This window comes from Leptopilina heterotoma, unplaced genomic scaffold, assembly GCF_015476425.1.
Source record: "Leptopilina heterotoma isolate Lh14 unplaced genomic scaffold, ASM1547642v1 Lhet_299, whole genome shotgun sequence".
NCBI classification, from domain to species: domain Eukaryota; kingdom Metazoa; phylum Arthropoda; class Insecta; order Hymenoptera; family Figitidae; genus Leptopilina; species Leptopilina heterotoma.
Window position 1 is genome coordinate 197934 of NW_025111002.1, and position 23179 is coordinate 221112.

Here is a 23179-nt window from a genome sequence, read left to right on the forward strand (position 1 = left end):
GAAACCTCAAAAAACTTCAAGTAACAAGTTGCAACCGAATCCGCTTAAGGAAATCGATTTTTACCAATTGCTTCCTGTTCTAGCTTTTTTGACAATTTCAGGTAGCGACTGCTTGATTAAGGAGGTTTTTATTGATTATTTAAGTACTTTTCAGTTCTGAGCCTCAAAGTTGAAGGTTTAAGCTTTTATTTAAGCTCTTGTAGAGATTTTTATCATGTTGCGTTTTCTTGTTACGCTGCCTCAAAAAGTGCTAAAAATACGGTTTTTGACACTTTAAACTCGTTTTTTTAAGGGAATGACCGAATGAAAAAATGTTTTACTGGTATATTCTTATTCAGTGACACCTAAACTTTCAATAATCACAGGAAACTTTGAATAAACACGATATGACCATTTTTTTGTAACCCAGTGCAATTCAACGATATTAATAAATTATTTATCATTTGTAATGAAACATGCTTTCGATTGGAAAATGATTGACTCGTCATCGTATTATCACTTTTATTAATATAACGTATTTTACTCTCGAAAAATCAATTCCTCGAAACTCCCTCAACATGAGCCAACGACCGATTAATTCGCTGTTTCTTTATATTAGAAATAATTTAATATTTCTAATAGGTATGGCATTTTTTCAGATATAAATTCACTTTTCAAAATAATGAATAGAAAAATGATAAATGTATTTTGAAAATGGCAATAATTCAAGAGCAAAAGAGAATATTTTATATACTTAGTATTTATTTTACTGGACTTTTTTTCACGAAATCATAGACAATAAAACATTTCCCAGAGAAATAATAATCTCGAATATAATAGGGAAATATAAAATAAGAATGCGAAGTCTTTTCGATGAGTGATATCTACAATGTCAAGTTGTTTGTAATTATCATAGTTTTCATAAATTTTTTTCTTTTTTTTTTTTTTTTTTTTTGCTTTGTGTTCTCATTTTAATAATTGCAATTATTTTTTTGGTATTTTCTCGCGCATTTCGCCACTTAACATCAATATAGATCTTTGTAAATATATTTTATTAATTATTATTGTAATTTTTATATATTTCATTTTCATAAAATTTTATTTTTTTCATTACTTTTTATTATTTAACTATATTATGATTAATTCCTTTTTTTGTATTATATTTTCTTTATATAAACTCTGAAGATGATAATTCTATTATTTGTATATTTCAGAATTTTCTCAAAAAAATTGCTAAACATTCTCGGACGTCGAATTTTGGTCTCTCTTTTGAGACATAAAACATTTCATATTTCACTTATATATTATATTATTTATACGCATATATTATATATTTGTTTGTTTTTTATTCTCTTAAAATTAGTGCGATAAAATTCTACGCTCGTTACGACGTCGAGGATAATATATTATTTATATTACAATTATTTAAAATAACTAACACAAGACTGGATAGCGCGAAATGGAATTCTTTTTACTAATAATATTGAAAATCAAATATTATTTCTTTTGAAAAAATACATATTTTTTATAAATTCGGCGTGAATGATAAAAAATAAAAAATATTGTTAGAAATAATGAAAAGAAAAATATTCTTTGAACTTTGAATTTTTCATGTTTGGAATATTATTGGAATTGACTAATAAAATGAATTAAACATTTTTAAATGTTTCGCGATATTCCAGATTTGTGTTTCGTTTCGTTTCTTTTTTTTTTTTTTTTTTTTTTGTCTTCCGGCTACCAATGTCGATAGGCTTGATTAGGAACATATTGTCGTTCGTCTTTTCTTTACAATATATAATTTTTTTACATGATTTCAGACAACAGCAAATTTACGAGGAGACATTTCTCTCTTTGCTTTTTTCTGCAAATATTAATTAAATTAAAAAATTATTATATGGATTTATAAAATCTCTCTCTATTATTTTAACAATCTTATATCAGTATAACATTATTAATTATGATTTATTAAAATAATGAAATATTTCTAATAGAAAAAGTGAATTCCAATTTAAAATGTATAAATAAAGATCCATGAATAATTTGTAATACAAAAATTATAATAAAGTATTCTGTGTATTGAAATTTTCTTTGTTTTAATAACTATTTTTACTTTATTCAAAAATATTAAAGAAAAAGAAGAAAAAATTCTGCAAATTTGAATTGGTCTTTAATATTTATGTGTTTTGTCAGACTTTACTATCTGCTCATATGATTTTCGTACCTTTGAACAAGTTCTTTGTGCTCGCAAGTTGAAACACAAAATATTTTATACATTTTTTTATATAATGTGTATGCAAGTTTATGTGCGTGTGTATGATGTCATGGCAGTAGATTTATAACTTTCTTTGTCTACATGTCTCAACTTTTTCGTGTCGGGACAAATATTATATATATATATATATATATATATATATATATATAAAATTGTTATTATCTTAATTTACAATGTTCGTTTCAATTATCAATGAACCCTTTAAGAAAGAGTTTTTTAATTCTTTCTTTTCTGTGACGTAACTAGACTTGTTTTTGTCCTTTCTTTTTCAAAATTTAATTAGTTATATGTATATACTATAATCTAATGACGCCACTATATAATAAATAAATTTCTTTCCTAAACATTATGAGATCGAATGGAATCTATTACGCTTCTAATATTTGTTTTCTCAGCTTATTTCTGTTTTTTTTTTCGTGAAATTCACCAAATTCTTCTATATTATCTACAAACCCGCATTAGTTATTATTTATTTTTGACCGTGAGTTTTGTACATAATTATATTTAAAAAAGGAAATATAAATAAAAACGTACGAAACGATAATTACCTCTAGTTACGAAAATTGTTCCCTCATAGAACGTAAAATATCCAATAACCGGCATTGAAGAGTAAAAAGCTCACGGGAAAAATGATTCTCGAGTACTTATCAATTATATTAACGTCCTTGATTTTCGGCATTGAAGCTCGTAATACTGATGCGCCTCGGCGAATTGCGTGCAACACCTGAATTATTTAGCAGTTGAAATGTTAGTTTTTGTAAATGAATAAATTTTGAAAAACAAGTGTGTTTTGCCAAAATACCTTGGGTTTGTGCTGCCTAGGCCCTCTGTACCTGAGACCACTATTTCGGCCGTGTGTATTGTAACCAGGTGCTCTGGATATTCGAAAACTCGGGGGGAATTTCGCTGGATCGTGATCCTTCGGTGGTCCTGGTGTTCCAGAAGCACTGACCAGTCCCGATCTACTTCTGATACTTGGAAGAGGTGACATTCTTAGATCATGCAATTCTATAATGTCCACGTCAGTATTGCCCGGGAATGGCGAACTCGCTTTACTCTCTAGAAACCACATACAACTCAAATTCAAATTTAAGAATTTCAATTTAATCATTTTTTCTTTTATTAATCTTCAATGACAAATTCCCCAAAAAAAGACATTATTTAAAGTGAGAATTAATCAATTGATTAATAATAAAAGACAAAATAAATTGAAAAAATATTCACGCATCACTTGACAATTAAGAGAAAACGGAATGTTTGAACGAACCAATCTTGGAGGAAGTAGGCTTCTTCTCCTCGGTGTCTTTCTTTTTGGTTTTCTTTTTGGCTCTTGCGCCCCAATACGTGTAATTGACTGCCGCATACTCCAGCAAAGCCGCAAAAACAAAGACAAAACACATCACCAGATAAATGTCGATAGCTTTCACGTAGCTGATGCGTGGCAAGGAACTTCTCACTCCGGTTGAAATTGTCGTCATGGTCAATACAGTGGTGATACCTGCAAGTTTAGACAAATTTAGACAAATTTAGACAAATTGAGACAAATTGAGACAAATTCAAAATCCATTCTTTTGAATTGAGTGAAAATTAATTAAAAGAAAAATATGTACCTAGAGCAACTCGGGCACTGGTGGCTTCGTGATTGATCCAAAAACTGACCCAGCTGAGCATGACTATAAGAATGCTGGGAAGATAGGTTTGAAAGACAAAGTATCCAATATTCCTTTTTAGTTTGAAACTCAAAGAGAGTCTCTGATAAACTCCGGTGGCAAGTGTCTCAGTCCGATCGTTGGTCTCGTAACCGATTATTGTAAACTGGGGTAATTCCGCCTCGTCCACGCCTCTGACTGGTGTCTCCTTCCAGTACATAACCACATCCGAAACCGTATAACCATCTGAATTTAAATGAAAGAAAAAATTAGTTTTCTATATGAAAGCATAGGTATTTTGAATATGAATAATAAATATGAATAATAAAATCCCAAATAGTATAAATTAGTATAAATTAAAAAAAAATCAATTAGTACAAATGATTTAATAATAAATGCAAATGAGTAATTACAAAGTGAATTTTCATCCGATTGCATTTTTACGAGTTCCACTTTAAAAGGCGTCTGCCTGACTTGTGTGAAAATGAGAAATGAGAAAATGAGTGATTAGAATATGTATAATTGAATCGCTGCATGCCAAATGCCAATTAATGTTGTCTCACAGTGCATTATATCAGTTTTGAGGTCTGTTAACAATTAATGTTGAAAGACTATTTTGTTAATAAATTCTCCGGGGATGTCATGGATTTGACCATATAATATATATGAATTGATTGCTGTGGTGGTCGTCGTGTGGTTTGAAATGTAATTTCGTTAATGACTATTCTCAAACTGGATATACAATGCTTCCCGGCTAATTTAGAATTCCATTTTGACAATGTCAAATCTTTGCCTCAAGAAGAGCGAAAAATTGGATAATTAAATATAGACTTGAGTAAAATTTCTCCTTACAACTTTCGATCTCAACGGTGCAATTTTGTGAGTCAAGAGGATAATAATGCAGGTCCATCATACACGCCAAAGTCGTCGTAAATCTCATACCATATGTGACTGAACCACCTCCTGATAATCGGACGAGCTTGTTGCGTTCGGTCACGTCGTGAAGAAAGCTGCAAGAAACAACGTAAACACTGTAGTGTGGCATAATGGAAAAAGAAAAAAGAAAAAAGAAAAAAGACGCAAGGAAACTAAACCTGTCTTTGGACAATTAATGATGACAATGTTTGAGACGGAAAAAAGAAAGACGACGCAGAATAAGAAGATAGAGAGAAAAAGCAAAAAAGGGGCAAATCTCTTCATTGACGGAAGAGAAAATGGGGTCAGGGCGTTGAGAGAACCCTGGACTTAAAGGCGAACCGTTTGGCACGAATCGCTTTTAACCCATATTCGTATATCGATTTATATTATTCTACTTTGTACATATATTTAAATAATAGGGTCATTACATACATTTATTAGTTGCTCAACTTAAAGACCAAGTTTTTATCCTCAAAACAATCTTCAATCTTTAATCTCAATTTTTTTTTTTCTTTTTTTCTTTTTTTCTTTTTTTCTTTTTTTCATCATTGTCTCAATAAAGTAAAATAATGAAAATATTTTTAATTTACAAAATAAATCCCTCTGTAAAAAATCAAAATATTTGAATTTCGAAAAAAATTATTCCCGTTAATTTTAATTTAAATTTACTGAAGAAAATATCAAAGACAAGGAATAAATTTAAATCAATTATTGTACATATACCTAAAGCTATTATCTAATTGATTAATTCAAATAAAAAAGAATTTCGTGAAAATTTCCTTTCACTTTACCTATTTTTGTCATTTGCGAAAAAAGTGTCAGGTACCCAAATTTTTTCGGCGAAATCTCCACTTAGGGTTAAAACTTCCCCCTCATGAGAAAAAGCGAGTCTCTCATCCTTCCAGTATTGATTTAAATACATTGTTATGGTGTAATCCTGAAAAGGGAAGAAATAATAATAAAAATGCTAATTTTATACTTGAATTCTAAAAAATTTCTTTCATCGCACAAATAAACGGTTGGAAAAATAAATTGATCATTATTCTCAAAAGTAATAATGTTTCACTGAAAACTAAATATACACGAAAAGAAATAAATGAAATGATAAATATTTGACGAAAATGCTTAGATTCTCCCAATATACAATACATATATATTATATGAGAAGAGGTATTTGGAACGTGCTCAGGATTTCTAAATCATGGAAACTTATCATGTCTGAGAATGAATCACGTCTGTGATTCTTGACTCGATATCGTCTCTCTGAATTTTCCTGGAGGCAAAGAACCGTTTGGCCTCTTCATTTCTTACAGTCAAGGATAATGACAAAGCTTGAAGAGCTTTCAACTATTTATAGCCAAAAAGATAAGTTTGCACATTGACATTGCTTCGAGGCATCGGTCAAATTTATTTACCCCTTTTTTATTACGAATTTATTAATAAAATTCAAACGAACATAACAAAATTATAAAGACCACATTAGCTTTTCTTAAATAATTATTATGTTTACTCACCATATTGACTTCCGAAATGGCATCAAAACTGGCAATCGTGAGATCCATACCGACGAATAAAGGATCTCCTGTAAGAAGAAACATTATTCTTAATGGACATGATAAAATCAATTTTTAAAAATAATCACATTACAATAAAACAACTTTTTTCAAGATTTTTCGAAATAAATCCTACAATTAATTAGAATTTGATTTGAAATTCGATTTGAATAAAATGGATTTTAAAAAAAAAAGTAAAAAAATGTTGTTTGTTTAATGAATTGTAGAGATTAAGATTGAATATATAAGCCAAGATCAAGTTCGTGTGGGGTTTAGTAGTCGCTTTTTATTCTCCAAGTGTCCAATTAAAATCATCGGGAAAGAAATCGATAAAACTCGCGTTACTTCCACTCATCGAGCCACTCAATTAAAAGCGCTAATGATCATGTCGCGCTGAATGACGCGGAAAATTCTATTAAGAGCTTTCATGAATATCAGAAACGTATTTATATACGAGCATGTTATTTACATGATAAATTTAAGAAACATTATCCCCAATAATTGAGAAAAATCTCTTTTTCTTCCCTATTAATTCAAAAATGTCTATTAAATAAAAAACATTTCTTTTAAACACTCCAAAAAAGAATAATATTGTAAAAAATATCGATTATCGCTATAAATTAACTTGTAGTAAATTGTAAATATTTTACGGTACATAAAAAACTCACCACCAAAATTTGGCCTTAATCGTATATCGTAACCGTCCAAAATTCTCGAAATAGTTTGTGTTACGTTTTCCAGTCTTTCTGTCATTCCGGTGGAACTGCCTTGCAAATAACTGAAACAAAATGTAAAAACTTTTAAAAATACTTAGGAAATTCTATTTTTTAATTATAATTTATTTAATTAACTGTCATTAAATTATTGTTACAAGTTTATTAAAAAAAACTTTAATTTTTTCCGTTTTTTTATTCGCTGGATGTTAAATTTTGTCTTTGTTTGTCTTCTAATTGTTTCCACTTTTTTAGTCACGTATCTCACGTAGTCTTTTCTTTTTGTTCAATCGATCTTCCTTTTTTTAACCAAATTTCAAAACACCTCAAAATTGTACCAAAAAAATAATAAAATATGACGTTATAATATTTACCTACTATAATTTGTCTGAAAAATTTATAGCAAAAAATGATTAAAAATTTACTTGTCGAGTAAAATAGTAAAAATCAGGAATGATTTAAAAATTGCCAAAAAAATTGAAAACGGGGGAATAACTGACAAAATTATGGGACTGTAATTTGGAATTTTTACAAAAAATAATAATCACTAATAATAATTGAAAAATGTCAAAATTATTTGAACGAAGAAATCGACTTCTTTGTTGTCCAAAGAAAATGTCGGGAGGATTTACTTGTTGGATTTACGATCTCATTTGGCCACTGTTGATAATTTTAATAACAATTTCTCTATGTTTTGGAGCTTTCAAGTTATTTGAAAGATATGGACATTGAATATAGTGATTGCTTATTCCCCGACAATAATGATGAATACAAGTTGCAGTTGCTACAGCGATGAAATCAAATTTTTTGGACTTGTTCTGTTTTGCATTTTAATGGCAGTTATCATTAGTTTTTTAATTAATTCTCTATAGAATAAAAAAAAATGGTAAATATGTTCTTTCAGTTAATTGCATTTTTGCTTCCTCATAGAGGAAGTATCTATTTAAATATTTCTTGTTTCGTAGTAAGAGAACTCAATCTTCTTCTAAACGTTCTAAACACAAAAGGTTTTAAGTAGATTGCAATGATTTTAGTCAGACGCGACATCCAAGTAGTCGAAAACTTTTAATGCGGGACACAAATAGCGTGGACCTAAATTAAATTTCCATCCCCTCCCTATAATAATATATCATTATTATTAAATATGTATATATTTTACTGATTATGAAATAAAGAACGGAAATTATAATCAATTTGCATAAAAATAATTCCAATTTTGAAACTACTCTGACCTAAATTTACCAGAATAGAAAAAAATTAAAAAAGAGATGTCGAAATGCTCAATTTGAATGATTTGAATTCAAGAATAAAATTGATTGAAATTACGTCAAATTGCAGTTCTTTTATCCGAAACAAGTTACAGCATCAAATAACCAAAATAGGATAATTTAGTTCAAAGTCTTTTAAAAAACATCCATTTCTATTGAAAAGGAATAGTCAATTATTGAATTTTCTCATTTTCAAATGATTTTTCTTGTAATAAAATTAAAAAACAACATGTCATTAAAAAAGTAAAAAATAGAAGATTAATATCGCTCTCCTTATTCTTTAATTTTTTTTTTTAAAGAAATCTATCAGTTTTTTCCTATTTGAAATATTCTTTAATAAGTCTCGCTTTAGAATTGGTTTCTAAAAATACTCGGAAAGGTGAATGATCTGGAGTATTTTAATTTCGCTTCCCCTTTTCTTTCTTACCAGGAAGTGCGATGACACACATGACCAAGGACAATGATCAGGAGCAATTCTCGTAATGACAGCGGCATCGTTGACGATTCGATTCGCCGCGTCACCAAATATGGATCAAGGTTGTCATTTTGAAGGACCCATCAGCATTCACTTGACTCCTCGATCTGATTGACATCTTTCGACGAAATGCTGCTGCCTGAAACGACGATAAAATGTGTATTATGTGTATTTTCTGCTGCAAACTAAATCGGATTACTTCTCGCCGATCGCGCAACATTATTTCCGCTGATAAAGGTAACACACACGAAAACACGTTTTTGCATCTATTATCGCAAAATGATTTTGCTACTAAGCTACTTAATTCACTATGTATTTCAAAAAGCTCGGCGGCAAGTTAACTTCATTTTGTCGCTATCTACCAACTACCATTCATGGTAATCATCTTACTGCTATTTTGAGCCGCGCCGATTAGTGACAATTAACTTCATTCATTAATCATTACGATTTACTTTTTCAGCAATTTCATTTTAACTTTACTTTGCAAAAGGAAAGTTCCTTTTAGGATTTCTGATTTGAAAAAGTATTTTTCCCCTCTTTTAATGAATATTTCGATTATTTTTTCTGCATTTATTTATCCAACCAATTTTTAATTAGCTTAATTAATTTCTCTAATTTTCATATCTAATAGTTCAAAATTTTAATATTATTGAAATTGTTGATCCAAATTAATACTCATTGCGAAATAAAGAAATTTCAAATACATAATTAGATATTCATTTCAAATAATTTGTTTACTAGTTTAAAAAATTTCAGTTTTAAAATTCAATTTCAAAATTTCAATAAAAAAGTTGAAACTAAAGGTGGGAAAATGAAAAATGAAAATTTAGAAAAACTAGAAATTAAAAGTACAAGGCGAAAACTAAAAAAATGTCAAATATAAAAAAGCTAAAATCGTTCAGAAATAAGTAGCCACTTTAAAAAGAGAATATTTCATTCCGCCCTTGACAATAATGACAAAAAGCGATCGATTGTTGTAAAGTAAATAAAATTTATACAAAAATTTGTCTCCTTTTTTGTTGGAGATAAAAAAAAAAAAAAAAAAAAAAAAAAAAAAAAAAAAAAAAAAAAAAAAAAAAAAAAGAGAGCTTGATGTATAATGAGCTTACCAATCAATGAGATGAATTCCCTGATTGACATCGAGTGCACGAGTTCGCAAATCGCGTGGTTGAGTTCCGATTGTGAAATAAAAATGAGTATCGACATCGACCTCAGTACCTCGTGTTTCACGAATTCGCGAGTCTATGATCATCGTATCCCATAGTGTAACTGTGATTCCGTGGTCCATCGAGCACGACACACGTTCGCACCATTATCATTGCACTTTCCCGTCATTCGGCCATTCGACAGAATTTTCCAATCAACGAACAATTTTTAACACGGGTGGATGTTTATTTTTTTCTGACCCGTTACGAAAAATAAGGGACGCAACATTCACCCCGGAGCAGCATCCCTTTCGCGGATCGGGTGCCTTCCTTGTTCAAGGAAGGACAACGCACAATGCGCAAACTCTCTCGGTTTAACTTTAACAGTTCAACCCCCAACTCTTGGGCGACATCTACTCCACATGACACACATCTCGGCGAATCTTCCCTTCTTTTAATATTTATACGTCTACAATTTCTCCTCTTACTTGTATCTTCAATTCTTCAAATCTGAATACATATATCACTTTTTTAAATTAGTCTTTGCATTATGTTTTTTTCTTTTAACAAAATTATAAAATTGTCCGAATTTTTAAAAAGACCAAACTTTTAAAAAAACTATTCTTATTAATTTTAATTATTTTTTATAAAGTGAAAAAAAGAGTTTCAAGTTATATTTAAATTCTTATTCTAAAATTTGAAATGAGCTAATAATTATTAAAAATTGCTTTAAAATTTGTATACGAGACTTTACGTAAAAAAAAAGAGAGAAAATTCGATCAATAAAACATGGAAAAAATAGTTTTGCAGAAGAAAAATTGAAAAATTGAAAAATTAAGTTCATTGTTACCGGTTCTCTATTAAAAATCGACAGCTTCATCATCAGGTTTATAATTCTCGTATATTCGTGAAATTGTTCGAAATCAAAATATTTTCTTTTATTTTTCAACACTCTGCATTCCTCCATTTCCCATTTCCCATTTCCCATTGTCCTTGTTTTTGTTTTTGTTATTAAGTATTCACAATTTTACTTTTTCTCGCACCTTCAAATGCATCGAAATATTAATAATCCTCTTGAAAATTGATTATTTCGGGTATAAATATTGAGAAAAAAAATTGTCATATTTTTTTCAAATAAATTTTACACCATGTGTGAGTAATATCATTGTTCTTAAATTCTGATGGTTACTCCCCCAAAGCTCATCCTTTATTCATATTCCAGGAGATTCTATATGTATCTGTGAAAAAAGAATAAAATTAAATCAATACGAATAAAATCGGAATTTTTTCTTGTTTACATAAAAATAAAAAATCAAATCATAAACGTAATTGTAACAATTTCAAAGAAAAAGAAAGAATTAATTAGAAAAAGAGAAAAAAGAAAATTATTTTGTTTCGATGAAAATTTAAAAATTCTGAATGTCGAATAAAATAGTACTGAATACTATAAAGGAAAGTTCCTGGAGTGAGGGGAACGGCAGACCGATCGCACTACTTTTCAAAGTACTTTGTTCTATTGTAAAATTGAAATTTAGCAATTAATAATTACTAGATAAATGGAAATATGACTTCATGAATTCGATATGTGAAGTCGTAATCGCTTTTACGTAAAAAACGAGTTAGATCATACAAAGTAAAAAATTTAACTGAAAAAGTGCATTTTAAAAAAGACGTCTCACTTAAAATTTAATAATTATTATTTTAAATAAAGAATCATCTATACAAATTTTATCTATATTTTTAAAGAAAAATTTCAAAAATTTAAAATCAAATTGAATAACTATTGTTTCAATTTTTGTTTTAATTTATAATTTCCATTTCTTTCTTCTTGTTAATATTTTTTGCAATTTTTTTTTTTTTTTTCAATAAAAAGAGATATTAATAGTTGTAAAAATATTTTACCATTTTTTTTCTTTTTTTTGGAGACAATAATGAAAAATCAGTTGTTTCACTTCCTTCGCGTTCTATGCGACCGAGTTTTTCTGCTACTTTTTCTATCAATATTTCCACTTTTGTTTTTAAGCATCCGCGACGAGGATCGTCTGCATTAACTATCATACTGTGGTGTATGGCCTCGTCAAGCTATTCTTCCCTTTAAAGCACTTTGCTCATCCTTAGGAATATATTTTACCTATAAAAAAAATCTATACAGATACTAGAAAAAAAACTTGCTTTACTTTTGTCTCCTTGAAAAATTGACTATAGATTAAAATCTCTTGTTATTTATAAATATTTTAATTAACAATTAATGTTTAATATTTGGATGAAATTATTAATAAAAAAAAAGGTTTCTTATTGTAGTGAAGAATTTGTCATCTCTCCTGAACTCTTCTCTTTTAACGTCGAATCTGAAAAATGAAATGAACGAAATTAATAAAATGATTTGCAAAAGAAAAAAAAAATGAAAATTCGAGTTTAATTTTGTATTAGGTAATAACTTTTTTGAATTTTAACGAAATTTCAGTGAATGATAAGATCGCGAGTGAATGAAAATCAATTGAAACATATTTTTAAGCGTGAAGCTTTTGTGAATAAATAAATTGAATTCTATGTTAATTTGAAAATATAGAAATATAAGATTTTGATAAAATAAGCTCATTAAAATAAATGGCGATGTACAGAGAGAAAAGGGGGACAAAGGGGGACAAAGGGGGATGAGTTTTCATGGAAATTTCAGAGCTTGCGCGCCGTGTTAACCACAGGGGGGTTGGAAAGTCGCGAAAGACGGATCGCGGTGGGGATGGAGAGCACGCGGTTCTGGCAATGATCCGCTCCCGACGACTCATGACAAACGTCGAACTGTCAGGTGGCACGTTACCGACTTCCGTCTTCTTCTCGGACCACAATTTTTTCATAACTTCCGGCGCGTCTTTTCGCGCGCCTCACTCTTTTTTCCCCCTTTTTTCGCCGTTTGCCGTAGAAAATAAATTAATCTCTGTGACATCGCACATTTTTCCACTTGCAAAATATTAACGTTATGAAAATTGCCGATCTCTTCATGTAAGTTTTTCTCAAAATTTGTGTTTTCAATACATACTTTATACTGTCAAATTTAATTGCTTTGCTTGAAGAATGTTATAAGAATTATTCATTATTTAGAATTGTATCAGTTTTGCATTTTTTAAAACTGAAATTAAAAAAAAATTTAGTTTAAATTTGCGAAAATCATTTGGAAAATTAGTTTCAGAAACTAGTTGTTAATTTTTCTGAAACTGAAATATTTTCAATTCTTTTTAGATGTATAGAAATAATTATTATAAATACATCGACACCATTCAGAAAGACATCCGTGACCTAATTTTTTACGTGTGTAAAGTGCGTCGTGACTATACGACAAATACAAATAATAATTGTATTGCGAATATAAAAATAAATATAATTCTCTAGGTTGTAAAAACTTTCTCCTCCAAGAGAAAATTATTTACTACTCTTTTTAGAAAAAGACATAAATTTTTACTTGAAAACAAAAAATATTAAATATCAAATTAAATAAAAATTAAATATTAAAAAAAATATTGTTGATATTATTTCATATTAGTCAACGAAATTATATTGTCCGTCGTTTGTTTGGAAATCTTTTTTCCGAATCGTGCCCATTTCTCGTAAAAATAAATTTAATTCTGTTCGCTAGGTAAGCATAACATATACTCAAAACTAATTGCTGAGAGAGCGAGAGAGCGAGAGAGAGAGAGATTGTGTGTATACGATGTTCAAATACTTGTAAGCGTCGATATTGAATCGTTGAGCTAATGAGAAATCGAGTCGATTTAAATTAAACTTTTTCCACTTCTCTTTAAATTCAAGAGGTGTGGGAACTAGAAAAAAATAAAAATAAATCAAAATCAACGATTTTGAAAAGAAATTAAGAAAATCTCGTAAATTTCACGTTAGACAATAATAGAAAATAATAGACAATAATAGACAATAATAGACAATAATACCGATTATCGACGGATAAGATTTATTGATAAAAATCGATAAATCAAGCGGGTAAATATTGAAATATTGTTTCTCAATTTTTTTTCCTTTTTTTCGCAAACAAGAAACAAAGGAAGATGATTGTTTGGATGAATTCATCAACAGGAAAAATATTTTAAGAAGAAGGCTACATGTGTTTTTTTGTCACAGCCTTAGTGACCTGAGGCAAAACAAGCATTGTCTTCAGTGAACACGTTCCCTTCCCTCATATACTTTTATTTACGATTTGCGAATAGAAAGCACGAAACCTTGTTCGCACCTTTTTTCTTCTTAACTACTATTTCTGTTATACTCGATGGTGTTTTATGTTCGTGTATGTGCCCTCTTCTTCTTTCCGTTTAGTTGATTTTGCCCTCAGAGTATGTCTCTATTTTCTCAAGTTTACATCGTAAAATGGAGAGGAAATTGCTTTTAACCTCAGGAAGCTGTTTTGTGGTTAGGAGAACAGCCATGAGAAAAAAGGGAGAAAAGGAAAAAAAAGAGAAAAATTGAAACAGATGAAGAAAGCAAATGAGGTAGTCGAGCAGAGGACATGAAGAATTGAGAAAAATGGACAGCGAGAGTTGAGAATAAATTAGTTTCAACCGTTTCAACAATGAATTCTCCTTTACAATGTCTCATATTTTTTTCTCATTTTTCTCATACTAGGAATTAAGTATATTCTTTTCTTACATACCTTCATGTCTGAATTAATTTTGAATAGCAAACTATTTCTTTCACTGCAAATGTCCGCACCAATTTTCCAAATATTTTTATTTCCTTATTTCAAACATTCTCCAATCATTTCTTCGATCCTCAATATTTTTCGCTCACCGATTCTCGAAATCTGAAAGAAAAAAAAGAATTTATCTCTAATGAAGAAAGTAAATGAATTAAAGAATTAATTGATTAAGGAGAAGAATAAAAATTTCCAAAGTGAATCCGCGTTGACAATGTCTTGCAATGTCTCGACTTTGCAGACGGGGACAATTTCCTCCCTTTTCTAAAGACGGGAAGTAGCGAAGAAAATATAATGTAATCGAGGAAATATGATATAACGAGGCGCAATGTTCACTTGAAAGCCGTGACGTAGGACGCTTTGAGTGCAAGCAGTGCAAGCAGTGCAAGCATGCTGCATCAGCATGTGATGAGAGGAGCAATCTCCTTTTCTGTTTCAATTTTTTCAATTTTTTCCCACCCCTGTCAGTGTCTTCCACTAATATCAAAAGAAGAATCGGTACAAATGGCAATTATCCTCAATCTGATTAGAGTCAATCAATCTTCTCAAAGAGTCGTTTGTAGCAATTTCATTTTGTCCAGTCAATAATAATATTTCCCAGTGTCCTCAATTCCTTTTCACCCTTTTCACCAAAAAATTGTTTGCTTTTTTCCCTTTTTCCCTTTTTCCCTTTTTTCGGATGTGAATCTGGCATTCAAAGCATGCTTGTATTCTTTCACGGGCTTGAAAGTTTAGGATTGTCGATGATGAGGTATTCCGAACAGTGAAGTACTTTGGCCCAGGGCAGAGTATACATAATTCACATAACTTCGAAATGCTATCCCTCGCTAAGCAACCTGCAAATTTCAGATTAGGATGTATAATTAACTCTTCTTACAGATGTCTCTCTCTCTCTCTCTCTCTCTCTCTCTCTCTCTCTCTGCGAGTTCAAGTGTAAACTTTCATGTATGGAATTTCTAATGTGACACATGCTCTTCAAAGTTTTCGAAAGAAAATTTTCAATTTTTTGCTTTCAATTCAAACACTTGATTAAAACCCTTTTAATAAAGAAAGATAATTGAGAGGATTTTTTTTTTGTTTCTTTCAGGTTCGCAGCTCTTGTACCGCTATGTATTTACGGCAATCGAAATTCATCTCTCAATGGAATGACGACAAGTACAGAGATGTCAAAGTCGACGAGGATTGCGAGAGGCTTTGTCAACGACATCGTTTCGAGAAATATCACCATGGTTTTAGAAAATCTTTTAATGAATTATGAAAATAGTCAGCTACCAACACACGGACAAGGTACGAAATAAATAACTTGATGTAAATTTCACAAAATCTTTTTTCTACTGCGGATAAACTTTTCAAATAGTTCAGGCCTGGGGTCGACTTTAACGAGCAAAAAAAAGTCGCTTTAGTTTAATTTTTAAAAATTAAAACTATAACCCTTTCAAAAATTCAATTATTTTCTACAATGTTTAACTAAACTTCATCTCTAAATCAATTACATATCTATATTACTTTTAAATAATTTTCCGAAAGTTCTTCAAGAATTCAATTTTTTATAATAATTCAAACCGTTCATTTTTCTTTTCAAAGATATTAGGGTAGAATATTTTCAAAAATTTTAATAAACAAATTCGTAAAATTAACTTTTCAAAAATATTTCTATATAATTTTTTAATGACAATAGTTTTACAATTACATATACAATTAAAAAATGTCAAAAAAATTAGAACAAAATAATTTAGAGAATTGCTTTTTTCAAAACTATTTTAATATAATTTTTATTAATTTTCATTTTTATTGAATTTACACTTGAAGATTATTCATTAAAATTTTTGAAAATTCAATATTATTTTCAAAATTTTAATTAAAATTCTATAAAACTTAATTTTCAAAAATTATAATAAAATACTTTAAAAAATGATTTATTTTCAATTAAATTTTACAAAATTCCAATTATTCAAAACCTTTTTAATTGTATATTTTTGAAAATTTAATTAGAAAAATTATTCAAAAATAAATTTTTAAAGATTTGTCTGCAGTTATGCTTTTCACACTATAACAATCGAAATATGTTGCATTTTATACTAAAAATATGGTATTTTGTAGGAAAATTTGGAAGAAAAGTCGAAAAAGTCGCAATTTTTTAATACAAGTCGAAAAAAGTTGAGAAAGTCATAATATCCGAGGCCTGATAGTTGTATTTGTTTAATAACTTTTTTTATTTTCAAACGTTGAGAAATTAGTCTCTATTACCGAGAAGAAATATGACGTTTCGAGTGAAGATTATATTCGTAGTTTCACGCCTTGAAATGAATCCCTAATTACAATAATAGGATTGCTAATTTAGGAATCAAATTTCAATATGGTCGAAAGAAAGAGAGAGAGGGAGAGAGATAAGCTTCGCTTAATCCAGCTGGTAAATTATTTGATGAAATTGTTTGCGCGTTCAACGTTTGATGAAAATCGCGTTCCACCGCTTCAGTAAATTCTAATGGCTTCTTGATAAAGAGAGGAAAAAAAATCTCTTCAAAAATTTGAATAATACAAACTCTTAATGGATTCTAGTGGCGCATTCAAAAAAAAAGGAAATTTTTTACCAATTTATTTTCAAATGTAATTTTGTTTATAAATTGAGTCTAATAAAAATTTTAACAAATGAAAAAATTTTTAGAAAAAAAATAGATAAAGCATTATCATGCAATTATTCATATTGAAGTAAATTGAGAAAAATGGAGTTCAGCGAATTCCGCGCCTCGACAAGAAAGGGTTTTTTTATACTAAAAAAAATTTACTACTTCATAGAGAAATGCCTTTTGTTTTTTTTTTTTTTTTTTTTGCTGTATTATTCGAGCATCGCCTTTTCGGCTTTTCCACACAAGAGAATGAATGGCTCAATACAAACGTTACAAGCAAAGCCAAGTTGGCTGATGGCCAACCGAAGAAAACTATTGGTCGCTATCGAATCTCGTTTCATTTTCAAATGCTATCCATTTTTTTTTTTTTTTTTTTTTTTTTTTGAATGATTTAAAAACCAAGAGTTGAGTCTTTTGTCATTGCTGTTGAATTCATGTTTACTCGTATGTTTTACATTATTTTTTAATCTCGCAATATTCTCTGCTATATAATATAAAGAAAAAAAATAAAATCTCGGTACATAATATGCACGAATCAGTGTTCTTTTGAACTAGAGAAGTCTTTCACATTTATACTCGGTTTCGAATTACTCTTTTATTATTTTATATTCTATGTACAATCAATCCTGAACAAATTTTCAACGTGGATTTTTCATTTCATCGCGAAACTTCCAATTAGCTGGGAAAATTATTTTCTTTCTATTATGAGCATTTTATAAGCTTTTTAAGTCAGTTCAATTCAAGACTCGGTTTCGCTATTCGCTGTGAAATATACACCTTTAGTTTTATTATACTTTGTATATTTTTCTCTTCTTTTTTCAGGGATTCCAACAGTCGTCCGAACAAATATTCTCATTAGAAGTATGGGTCCGATTTCGGAACTTGATATGGTCAGAGAATAATTATTTTATCGTTATAAGAAAGAAATGAAATTCGCTAAATTTTATCGTTCGTCTCCTTTTGATTTTTTCAAAAGAGGGGACTTGAAAATATTTATTTGTTTCACTAATCTCTTTTTCTGCAAAGGATTATTCCATGGACTGTTACTTTCGACAATACTGGCGAGACTCTCGCCTCAGCTTCCTCGGACCGATTAAATCTTTAAGTCTCAGCATTAAGATGCTCGAGAGGATTTGGCGGCCGGACACATACTTTTACAACGGGAAGCACTCTTACGTGCACACCATCACGGTGCCGAACAAGTTGCTCAGAATTTCCCAGGATGGAGACATCCTTTATTCCATGAGGTTCGTTCTTTAGACACTTTTCTCTTTCTTTTCTCTTTCTTTTCTCCCTTTTATAATCCCGACAAGACTGTCAACAAAATTTCGAAAATTCTTTCATCACAATTAAATTTACAATGTATAATTCAATTTTTCAACTATAATATATGAGGGATAAACGATGAGTACAACAAGCAACAGCAATTCTAACAATTTTGATTTCATGAAAGGAATTCCAATGATTTCAATTTAAACGCAGAATTAAATAATTTACTATTCTTTGTAGTTAAATTAAAATGTACGTCAAGAATTAACAATTTATGACATAAAGAACAAATACAGAGAAATATTTTCAAAATAAAGAGAATTTAAAATTAAATTTTGCTTTTAAAATGAAACATGTTATGTATTTACTTTTTCTAATTATCTTCTAATAAGCCTCTTTTGTATTTACTTTAAATAAAAGTTACTTGGAAATTTTTTCCTTTCCAATTATTTTATAATTTCGAAAAATAATTATTTTTTAAGTTTGTCATTTTTTCTCAAACTAAAAGCTAATTGGAAATTTTAATTGAAAATTGAGCCCAATTTTTATTCTTTATTTTAAATGAATTTAAATTTACTTTTATTTTCTGTCAAGTGATAACTTTTGATTATAAATTTTGATGACACCTCCTCGAATATGAATTAAAAGTTGCTTGTGAATTTCTGTTTTAATGACAAAACACAAATGAAATATACATTTATACACCTCGACTGTTTTGTGTTACGTCGTACCGGCAATCTGTAATCCACTTTTCAAGAGGAACGTCTCGCAATGCAGACTGACAATAAAGGCCAAGTGTCCGATGGAGTTAAGAAACTTTCCAATGGATCGACAGTCCTGTCCATTGATCTTAGGAAGCTGTACGTAATTTTCTGCTTTGAATTTTCAAATCTGCATGACGCCTTGGCAAAAGTTGAAAACTTTTTTTTTTCCATTTCATTATTAAAATATTTACACTTTCTTCTCTCTCTCTCTCTCTCTCTCTCTCTCTCTCTCTCTCGCCGCAAAGATTTTCGCTATTCTTGGTTCTCTTTGATCCCCGAGAGATAATTCAACTGTATTATAAAGTTTCTAAATCAACAGCTGTCCTTAATCTTAGGATGGCAATTTTCCCTTGACTAATTCTTCTTTCACGAATTTTCTCATTGTCCTCGTTATGTCGACATTTTAGTGTCAAAATTAAGATTTCGAAAATGTCACATTACGAATGACTGAAGAAAGTTTCTTGCGTGAGGAAGTTGTGCTCCACATCGTTCTTCTCATTTCTACAAATATTGAACGCATTCCATCTCATTCTGGATGATTCGTTACGTATGCAAACATCCTAACTCTCATTCCGCTGCATAGATGTACACTTGCCGAGAGCAAATACTATAGATCATAGAGAGAGAGGGAGAGAAGCGCTGCAACATGAACAAACTTTATGTTTCATTTCATTTTCCCTTTTCCTACTTTCATCTCCGCAGAGGCTTGGCAAATTTAATTTTGTTTTATTTCAAATAGACGGTTTCAATTTTAACACACACATCTATTTGTATACAGGAAAACTTATTTTTATTCTCGATGCGATAATTTTCTCTTCTACATTTTCTTTTATAAAAATACACGAAGGTAGTGAATTTTGTATTTTCTTCTTTTCTTTTGTATATTGCTAACAGCTGCACAAGTTTTATTGCATGGTCACAAAAATAATTTTTATAATCCAATTTTGAAACTTTATGTCACTTTATATCTTGTAATGAAATCTAAGAAAACAAACAACTATAAAATTATGTATACTATACGATATTATAATTTTTCAAATATGCAGACTTTGGATCGACTTTAAAGAGCAAGAAAAGTCATTCTAGTAAAAGAAGAAGAAAAAAGTCCTTTATTTAATTCAGGACTGTCATAAAAATAGAATTTTGTAATTCCCTCACTTCCAAAAATAGTAATTAATTAATATTGTAAACTAAAAAAAAGTCTTAATACCTTTATATTTTATCAGACGCCCACACATCTGGCCAACTGGTCTATGAGTGGCAAGAAGGACTGTCGGTAAAATTTTCCCCTGGAATGACATTATCCCAATTTGATTTGATGGGATCACCTTATCGTAATTTTACTTTTCTTCGTCGTGACGGTGAATTTTCAGTTCTGCAAGTTTCCTTCAACCTTCAACGACACACTGGCTATTTTCTCATTCAGGTAAAGAAATCAATTTTCCCTCCGCATTTTTTCATTGTGTCCAAAATCAAATTTAACATTTTTCTGAAAAAAATGCGACTTTTTAAAAAAAGAAAAATAAAAATATTTCGTAGGTGTACGTTCCTTGTGTTTTAATTGTCGTTCTGAGCTGGGTTTCATTCTGGATCCACAGAGAAGCCACGAGTGATCGAGTTGGCTTAGGTAAATTAAATTCGCCTGCGGAAAAAAAAAATATATATAATAAAATTATTAAAAAAAAGCAAAAGCCAGAATGGCCTAGTTTTTAAATCTGCCGTTAACTTGGAAACTTTCGCTTCTCTAAATTAAATAATCAATTAAGTCCTCTCGGACTTGAGTTTCCAGTAATAAGGGAAATTTATGTAAATTAAATACAGGAATTACAACGGTCCTCACACTTTCCACGATAAGTCTCGACTCCAGAACAGACCTTCCAAAAGTTAAATATGCCACCGCTCTGGATTGGTTTCTTCTAATGAGTTTCTTTTACTGTATCGCGACTCTTTTGGAATTCGCCGGCGTCCATTACTTTACAAAGGTAATTTTTCACATTTTCACTTCATTATTAATCAGAGGTTTATTAGAGGTTTATTTTTGAACATCTCCCGCTCGATGGGACAAATTTTCCGATTTTACAGTAATTAAACTTGTGATTAGTTGGAGATGTCCAAATGAGAGGTCTGATTGCTGATTTAACTAATATACTATATGTATGTATGTGTAGAACTCCTCATGCGACCGAGGAGATTAATTATCTTTGTAAATAGGTTGGCAGTGGCGAATTTCCAGTAGATGAAGAAGAGTGGGAGGATTGGGAGAACGCAACCAACGGGGATTACGAGACTGATACGTTTTGTACAATCTCAGCTTGCAGTCCGCAAGCCGTTCATCCCGAAAGTAATGCCGCCTCGAGGAGACGGAATTCGCTGCTATGTACGATTTACAATGTAAGCGCATCATTTAGAAATTATTTTACAACATTTTACTCTTGTAAAAATAGAGTGTTCAAGCACAATTTTTTTAGCGAGATCATTTCTTGCGGACCATTAAATTTATGCAGTTGTATCGCGCGCGGAAATCGCGCTTACGACTCGGAAAAGAATAAATCAATACTAAAAGTGTTATTAACATTAAAACCGAGTAGAGCAGATTCAACAAGTGATCGCAATTTGCAATTTCATTTTTTTCCAGCATTCATTGAAATACAAAATTAATAGAAATCAAAATTTCCAAACAAAAAAAATTTGTTGTTGTAAACTCAACAATTTTACATCACTTTTAAGAAAAAAATTAAATGTCAAAAATTCTTTTCATTTCAATTCGATTTTGAAAATTAATGTCAATATGCGACGGAATTAAAAACAAAATATTTACCTTTCAATAATTTCTCATAGGATCCTGTCACTTTTGGAATCCAATCAACGCCTATTTTCAGCAGTAAGCCATCAACTATGGAAAGACAAACTCAAACTGAAACTCGTTTACCTAAATGGAAACAGTTTCTCTATTGTCTCGCAGGAGATGATGCATTCAGGTAAATATTTACATTATTTTCCAAAAATTTCTAATTCTGCGTATGCACACACTTTCTGAAATAATTTAATAAATATGAATAAGATAATATTTCATTATCTGTGATATTGATTTTTTCTCTTTTACTTCTTAGACGTCGAAGGCAACGGGAAGCGGCTGGAGGAATTCGAAAACATGGAAAAAGAATTGAAAGGCATATAAATAGCGTTTCCCACATTGATAGGGTTGCTCGTGTGGTATTTCCGACATCTTTCGGTTTTTTGAATGTTTGCTATTGGGTCGTTTATGTGACCTACCAAGATGAATTCAAGTGGCAGGATCCACCGATCGGCTCGATGTGATTCTTCTTCTTCTTCTTCTTCTTTTTGTGCTCACTCATTCGAATTTTCAAATAAAGCTGTAGATAAAAAAGGCACAAGACTTTTTATAAATCATCAATAAATCCTCTCTTGACATTTCTTACATTTTTTAGGTTGCAACTATGGATTATTTTCTTACTACAAAATTAAAAGTTCTTAGTAAATGTTCCATTTTATATATTAATTAATAATATTGTTTAAATTATGAAATCAAAAAATTGTTTTAATAATATTAATCAAACAATAATTCATGCTTCAAAACATAATAATAAGATTACGATATATTATATTGACCGCATGGACAAAGAAAAAGCTTTCTAAAATATATATTTTTACTTCAATTTTTCACTCACCTGAACATAGTATTGTCATCAATTTGTCATAATTACAATATTTTCATCTAAACTTTCAACTTTGATAAATATATTACAAAATTAATTGTGCGCATTGAAATTGGCAAGCTTACAAGTTGCAACCGTTGCAACAAGTTTCTTCTTCCGAGAATTTAAAAATTC

The 23179-nt window shown here is 29.9% G+C and overlaps 2 protein-coding genes across 5 annotated transcripts; one reads left to right on the top strand and one right to left on the bottom strand.

Annotated features, from left to right (window-relative positions):
- Positions 1-385: 385 nt before the first annotated feature.
- LOC122504416 (gamma-aminobutyric acid receptor subunit beta-like) lies at positions 386-8908 on the bottom strand. 3 transcript variants are annotated; one of them, XM_043615529.1, is made up of 10 exons: positions 8780-8908; positions 7040-7149; positions 6333-6400; positions 5610-5755; positions 4753-4910; positions 3862-4146; positions 3519-3749; positions 3054-3310; positions 2800-2975; positions 386-2696 (listed from the first exon to the last, which is right to left on the bottom strand). In XM_043615529.1, exons 1-9 carry the CDS (start codon positions 8845-8847, stop codon positions 2823-2825), a joined length of 1476 nt encoding a protein of 491 aa, XP_043471464.1. In that variant the 5' UTR covers positions 8848-8908; the 3' UTR covers positions 386-2696; positions 2800-2822. The 3 variants fall into 3 exon arrangements, with proteins under 3 accessions (XP_043471464.1, XP_043471463.1, XP_043471465.1); XM_043615530.1 differs by having other exon boundaries at positions 388-1840; XM_043615528.1 differs by having other exon boundaries at positions 386-2975.
- A 21-nt stretch (positions 8909-8929) lies between these two features.
- Positions 8930-22716, top strand: LOC122504415 (gamma-aminobutyric acid receptor alpha-like). 2 transcript variants are annotated; one of them, XM_043615527.1, is made up of 11 exons: positions 8930-9064; positions 15756-15955; positions 18118-18185; positions 18322-18542; positions 19342-19424; positions 20555-20754; positions 20868-20955; positions 21150-21310; positions 21540-21719; positions 22167-22306; positions 22439-22716. In XM_043615527.1, exons 2-11 carry the CDS (start codon positions 15814-15816, stop codon positions 22644-22646), a joined length of 1491 nt encoding a protein of 496 aa, XP_043471462.1. In that variant the 5' UTR covers positions 8930-9064; positions 15756-15813; the 3' UTR covers positions 22647-22716. The 2 variants fall into 2 exon arrangements, with proteins under 2 accessions (XP_043471462.1, XP_043471461.1); XM_043615526.1 differs by lacking the exon at positions 8930-9064 and adding an exon at positions 12653-12972.
- Positions 22717-23179: the final 463 nt, after the last annotated feature.